The sequence below is a fragment of the Dermacentor albipictus genome, chromosome 7, assembly GCF_038994185.2.
Source record: "Dermacentor albipictus isolate Rhodes 1998 colony chromosome 7, USDA_Dalb.pri_finalv2, whole genome shotgun sequence".
NCBI classification, from domain to species: Eukaryota; Metazoa; Arthropoda; class Arachnida; order Ixodida; family Ixodidae; genus Dermacentor; species Dermacentor albipictus.
In genome coordinates, this window is record NC_091827.1 from 22,985,661 (window position 1) to 22,992,964 (window position 7,304).

The 7,304-nt window shown below is 46.9% G+C and overlaps 1 protein-coding gene across 3 annotated transcripts in view; it reads right to left on the bottom strand.

The window, feature by feature from the left end:
- The window catches only part of LOC135915668 (uncharacterized), a 381,759-nt gene extending 375,001 nt beyond the window's left edge, over positions 1–6,758 (bottom strand). The window contains exon 1 of one of the 3 annotated variants that reach the window (XM_070521761.1): positions 6,436–6,755. In XM_070521761.1, coding sequence (XP_070377862.1) covers positions 6,436–6,510 — 75 coding nt within the window. In that variant the 5' untranslated portion in view covers positions 6,511–6,755. Of the gene's footprint in view, positions 1–6,435 lie in introns of all 3 variants that reach the window. The other 2 variants (XM_070521763.1, XM_070521762.1) reach the window with 2 other exon arrangements.
- Positions 6,759–7,304: the final 546 nt, after the last annotated feature.

Consider the following 7,304-nt stretch of genomic DNA (forward strand, 5'->3'; position numbering starts at 1 on the left):
GGAATTATAAAGCTTGGTGAAAAAGAAACCGAAACTGATCATGTCTCAAATGCCTGAAGCAGATAGACTGAAAAAGAGCATACAGATAATGAGCGGATCATGCGAAGTTCTCAGTTAATAAACATGTTCTTAGGAGAATGCGGAGCAAGCATACAATTGGTTAATTGCTCAATTATTCGCAGTCTATCCGAATATTCGCCGTTTCCACCGTTATTCGGCCGTCCACGGATATTCGTGAATTTCCGAACATGCATTTCTCGAATCGAATACGCTTCGAATATGGAAAATATTCGATTCGTATTCGAAATTCCGAATATTCGCACACCCCTAGTTCCTTTCCTTCGAGCGCTTCCTAACCTTACGTGAGGCCTCCTTACAGCGTAGGACCGATGGAGGAAGCAAGCGTACTCTGAAAGCTCCCTTCACCCGTCCTCACCCAAGGAGCGGTTACCGCGTGCCTGGGTTCGAGATTATCTCTTCAAATCTTTCCGCGAACACCATTATTCTATTAAAAAATGTTGTATCGTCGCACAATCTTTAAATTGAATAGCTAATATAGAGAAGCGTGGACGCTTTCTTCTAGTTTCGTTTACTAAAGTTAAAAAAAGTTGCGCATTACAGTGCAAAACTTGATGTGCTCCAGCAACGCTGGCACGCCGGCGTCTTGCAACGCCTAGCAACGCCTAGCAATGCTTGCATGCCGCACGCGTGACTGAAACGAACATGCCTGGCAAGACGTACCGTGCTCGCGCTTCTCCGCAGGTGGGCGACAGTGCGCATGCGCGAGCGAATGCCACGTGGTTAAGCAGTGAGGTGAAGCGCTCGTTCAGGGCCAGGAGCGGCGTAAGGACGCATGAAGGTAGCTTTGGAGCTACCTTATGCTGAGGAAGCACCAAGGAAGCCTTCACCGAGGGCCCCTCAGTAAGGAAGCTTTCAGAGTGACATAAGGTAGCCTCACCCCAATGAAGGCTTCCTTAGTGAGGTAAGGAAGATTTCATTGTTTGGCTTCTTATGCTGAGGAAGTACCAAGGAAGCACCAAGGAAGCCTTCACCGAGGGCGCCTCAGTAAGGAACCTTTCAGAGTGACCTAAGGTAGCCTCACTGCAATGAAGGCTTCCTTACTGAGGTAAGGAAGATTTCATTGTCTGGCCCTTAGTTTTAGGCCAGCGGGAGTCATAAAAAGCAGCCAATTGCTCAAGCTTGCTTGTTCTTGGCGAGTGTGCATGAATAGTCGCAATAAAATACGTGCCCCAGGGGGGATTTGCGTCACTCTGGGGAACTATGTTCTTGCCAAATTCTACGTTTCTTTTCATTTCTTTTCTTTCTCCTTTTTTCTTTCTTTCTTTTGAGATACGCAATGTTATTTTTCCGGGCTAGATGCTTATTTATTGTTTTCGTTTTTGTTCTTTTTCGTTTTCTTTAACGTATCGCACACATTCGCATTCAGTTTAAGCAGCAAGCGTCGAGCTCTCGACTTTAAGCAGCACTTCCTCCGCAGACTGAGCTGCGACGTAGGAAGATTTGTTTACTGGTTGTGCTGTTGTCGTAAGAACATAGAAAGAGTCACGTGGTAAACAGCCCAAGCTTAAATGCCTGTATTGCAGTTGGTTTTCCATATTTCCCATTTCTAACAACATAGTGACAGCAGCAAGTAAATTTGCTCTGGAATAGTTTTCTACCTGCGAGAAGCTGAATTCGTATCCCATTTGCTCAGCATCTTTCATTGATTGATTGTTTGATCATATGGTTGCTCGCGCTCTTAAGAGCTAGCTGACTCCCCTACTTGATCGCACAAATGCTATCTTGAGGGCATCTCCTGCAATAGCAGATATTCCCGAAAGCATCTACAAGCAGGAGTTAATGTCAGATATTTGCAGTTCTTGGAGGATAGCCGAAAAGAAGCAAATGAACGATGCGAGTTCTTGTGGCCTAAGGCAGTGTATGTCCATACCCTATCCTAGTTTTGCCTGACGAAATCGAATGAAGAAGGGTTGGAGGGGGGCGGGGGGGCATACATGTAGGAGTTAGATGAACTCCATGGTAGAGGAGGCAAATGATGCACACTCAACCCTCAGTACCCGTAACCTTTTGCCGAAGGTTTCCATAGACTTCCTAAAAGGGACCCAGACTGAGGAGTGCACGAGCCCTACCTTACTCGGAAGATGATCCGCCCTAATAGAAATAAACGTTTCTCTCTCTTCCTCACGAACGTAAACGTGTAATCCGAAAAGCAGAAAAAAGACATAAAGAATAAAAACCGAATTGAGCCCGGAAAGTCAACCACTCTGATCAAAGTTTTGTAATCGTGTCCGAAATTCCTCGCAGTGCACCAATGGCTGGTTAAAGTAGAAGCCCATGCCGGAGGCCCATACGAAAAAATTCATCTTCGTTACTCTGCGTTCAAACGCGCTTGTCTGAATCGTCACCCCCATCGAAATGGCGAGCGCCGATTCGGCAGGCGGTGAAGGTGGCGCCAAAAGAACGAGTCGACGAGGGGGCGCACGTGGGACGGCGTACTTGTTCCCTCAATTCATGAGGCCGCGATTTACAGTCAATGGTTTTGCGCCTCGCCCCAGCGGAAGACTCAGACCATCACTTCCTTTCTCTACACGCGTGCATTTCCCGACTTGTTATCCTTAATTCTTGTACTCTTCTCTGACAATCCTCCCTTCGCAAACTGCGCCGACGAGCAGCTAACACAGAGTCCGACATATTCATGTACAGCTGCGAACGCGGCGCTGAGGCGGATTAGCGACGCGGACGCGGTTTGCGGCAGCCGCCATAATCGTAAAATGAAGCGCAGCGCCCTCTGTCGCCAGCGCTCGTAAAACCTTCAGCGACCGCGGGATGGTTTCGGCACGTGACTGAAGAGAGAGAGAGGGGAGTGGACGGTCAAACTAAAGGAGAGGGAGCTCGAAAATTGCCCACGGCTCGCTTACTGGTGCTAGTCAGCCTCCCGCGCAATTCATTCCGCTCATTTTTTTGTTTGTTATTTTTGCCTGGAAATGGTAATTCACGTTCTTGAATGCGTTCTCTCGGCCTCTGTGTTTCCCAAGTCAGTGATGCGTGCGGCCATTCAACCGCTGTGGTTTCGTGATTGGGAGATAGGGGGGCAGGATAAATGGGAGCGAAATACCACTGGCTTTTCTGCCCTGCGCAAGATGGTGATGGAGATCACCGCGTTCACTCCGGTCTTAAAGCGGAGACGTTCACCTTTTCGCTATGTTCTATTCTTTTCTTTCTCGGGCTAGCGAGAGCTCAAAAATACAAGCTATGAAAAACATATCTCAATTCCAGCCTTGAGCCATTTTAGCCGTTAGGCTACGATCTGGGTTGCTACACTAACCGCTATTGCGCCAATGAGGCACCGACAAATGTCAAGAACAAAAAGGAACAGTGGACGCTTCATAGAATTTATAGCCTGGTGTGCATTCGAAACACCGCTGCTGTTGGTGTATAAGTGCAGCAACAACAGACCTCGCTTTCCACGGCGGAAATATTTCCGTGAAATTAAAACAGTAGGGCATCAATAATTGCAGCACGTCTTCGTTTTGTCGTATTTACTATAAAAGAGAGGATGCAGAGTCAATTAATTGCCTAGTCTACTTGTTTTTCTATAGCACTGCATAGAATCGCTTGGAATACAAGATTTCTGGTAAATTTGACTTCACCAGCATGTTTTGTCCAAGTTTACACAGGAAATAAATACTGACCACCAGTTGGCCACGCAATATATATATATATATATATATATATATATATATATATATATATATATATATATATATATATATATATATGCACACAGACAAAAACGAAGGAAACTGCCAAACACCACTGGTTCCTGAATTTGCTTAACTGAACGATCGCAAACATCAGATATTTCTCGCGAATTGCCTTTACACTGTACGAAGCTTCTATTCATCGGGGCGAACAGGGCTATTTAAAAGCATCGCCGGGTTCTCATGAAAGCATCATGCGATGCTGTGAGCCCTGTTAGGCAGCTGTCACTGAACTATAATTAATATCACAGTGTTCCCAGTTGTACCAATTCCGGTATGGTATTGGAACTGGACGGTATATGTCCAAACAGTTGCGGCAAATACCGCATTCCCGCATTCCAGTAGTTACAAGAACAGTACCACAAACACTGGCTTAATCGCTGCTTGGCTAAAGACACGGCCGCGTACTTTCTCAGGATCCAAGGTAGACAAGAGACATGAGCGAGCGATGAAATCGACCCCTTGACAAAGGTTTGCTGTTCAAGTTTAAAAAAAAAGAAAATATTTTTTCCTCTGCGCAAAGCTTGAATCTTGGAAAACCATCCCGACGAAACGACGACAGCTCGAAAATAAGAACGCGAGTGGCTGTGTAGGTAGCCTACCTAGCAGGCCCCATGCCTAGCTCTTCAGGACCCCAATGAAGTTGTTTACTACTACACTACCGGATCCATGCTTATTGTGGTCTCCATCGTCTTCCAGGCTAATTTCCCGCATGCATTCATGTAAACTCACCCACATTTTAATTCCACTATGCAGAGATTTATGTCACGGAGCTAAAAGTCTATATGTTTGCAATAAAGCGCAAAGATGCTTGAGTACAGGATGAAGCTCCGCAAAACGACACAGCGAAGTTTCTTAACACAACTTCAGAACTGCAAATACTCGAATCAAACTTGTCAAATTAGTTTACACGTGCGATGGTATATCATACGCATGTGCTACACAGTGGTTTCCATACGTTCGTCAACTGAGTTGCTCGAACTTCCCGTTCTTGGATTGTCGACAGCGGGACATACTTTAGAGGCATACGGCACTCACTCTTCAGTGCACTCGCTCGCAAACTCATTCACTTGTTTTCTCGCTCGAACACTTACTGAACTCGCACAATACCTTGATGCGGTGCTCCAATAAGCAAATGTCTAGTATAAATCAATTTGCATTTCCTGCCGGCACGTGTAAACTGCGCATCATCATCTACGACTTCGTCTTCTTGTCCCTTCTTTCGTGAAAACTCAAGCACGTTTCCTGAAGCTCTCATTCGAGAGATCTCTTTCAGTTTGAAATTTATGAAGCAAGGAACGAACCAGCATTTTCGCTGATGGTAAGACTCCTACGCAAACTTCACTCCCACAAAACAGTTCTTAACATATTGAAAACACGCACACTTATATACACACAGCAACCACTCGAAGCTTCTCTTCCGAACGCCTATCTCATCGCGCCCGTACACTGCTATTTCGCCATACTCTTTTTTCTTGCCCCAGAATAGTTCGCCTCCGCTCGCGAGCCAATCTTCCTTCGCACCGTGCTTTATTAAGCGTGCACGGTGTACAAGCTTGCCGCCTCTCTCTCTCTCTTATGCGCGGGAAAGGGAATTGTAAATAACGAGAGCGAAAGGGGGATCGCGAAAGAACCGTTCTTGTTGGGCCGTCGCTCGTGTATCGTTTGGGCGATCCCGGAATCAGGCACTGGAAACAATCTTCGAAACGAGGGCCCTTTGCCTTTGACGCAGCGCTGCTGCCAGCGTCTCTGCACGTAGCGCGTGGTTGAATCGAGCGCCGATATATTTAAATTAGCCTGGGGGACGAATGTGCACGTTCAGTTCGCGACACGACTGACGCTCGCAACAAGCAACTCGCCCCTTCCAGCATTCGCTTCGGCTTCGTTGCCCCCAAACACACGCTTGTTCTTATCTGCGTACTTGGACAAGCGAGCTCTGCATGCATTGCGTGCCGCGGGAAGGATCAAACTTATGGGTTCCCGTAAAGTATCACGGTACTGCCAACGATAACCATCTTGGACGCATAGCGAGGTAGAGGGGGGAAAGGAAAACGTCGTCTGCTGGGATTGTCCCTGGTGCTTATAGCAGACGATGGCGGACGGTCGGAGGTTCCTATTAAATATTTTCGTTCGAAGTTCTCACGTGTCTGCGCGTCTCAGAATTTGCATATTTGACAGGCGGGTGCCGCTCTTTGTGCGCTCAATGCAGGGTGCGGTTCGGCGATCCCAGTGCAATTGTGACGGGGAAAAAAGCTAGGTTGAATTAGGAGCGCCCAATAAATTGCAAAATTGCATCGGTCAAAAACGCTGGAAAGCGTTTTCAAAGAATGAAACTTCGCACGAAGCGCATTTCTACCTTTGACAGATGGCAACATTTTTTTCTTCGCTTTCAAACAGACTTTCAGAAGTAATCGCGTTACACTTGTCAAACGTTATTTTCTTGATCTCAATTGAAGCCGAAGGCGTTTTCATGCGACCCGTACTTAAAGGGGCGTCGCCACCGACTTTTTTGTTTCAGCTACTTTTTTACTGTCAGAATAAGAGCGGCTTTTTTTTTTTGGCATTGCGAAAGGGTTAGTTACCAATTAGGATATGCCTATTATTTCTCTTTAGTGTCGCTTTCAAACGCGATTGGGAAACTCCGTGCACTCACATTTGTGTCGTCGTAGTGCCAGAGTCCACACGAGGGGCCGTGTCGATGAAATGGCGCGCACTTCCCTCTCGCCATCCCTGTGTCACGCTTTGTCGTCCATCCGACGCCGCGGTTCAAGATCTGGGTGTTTCAGAGTCTGCAGTGGCTCTCGTCATCAGCATCCGGACGTCTTCAACGTGAAGCGACTGATCGACACGCCGCTGAACAACTGCAAAGGTAAACTGCTGCATTAACAGGTGGGCCACCGCCTCCGCCGCGAACGTATTCATTTTTTTCCACAAGTTTTTCCACATTTTTTTCCACTTTGCGCACAGATTTGCGCAGTGATAGCGGGCTGCGAGTCCTATGCAAGCTGCGCTCCGAACTGTGCATTCAGGAATCGTACTGGTTATACAGCGTCGGAAATAGCGATATGAATGCGGATTTTCTTTGGTGCTCAATCTGTCGAGAACATGCAATGTTGGTGTCGGCGACCACACACTGCTTCCCATTAACTCAAAATACCAGGTTGTTCATCTTGCATCTTTCTGTGAATGAAAAGTATCTCTTGATGATCATTTGGAGACGTCAAGTTTTCCAGAAGCTGATAAGAGCTAACTTTTGTGGAACCGCTTGGAGAAGTTTGAAATTCTACTCAGACCCCTTGGCTGTAGCAGTAGGTCGCTGACTAGCTTGACCTGGGGCTGGACGTTTTCCATCTGACTGGAAGTAACATTGTACTTGAGTTAGCCGGCGGTGAGGTTTGCGGCCGCAATACTTTTTCCTGCAGGTGGAATTCATACGTACATAGCAAGAAACACGACGACAACAGCCGGACTGTGAATGTGACGAAGCAAACAGCACAACGCACAGAGACGAAAGCTTTACAT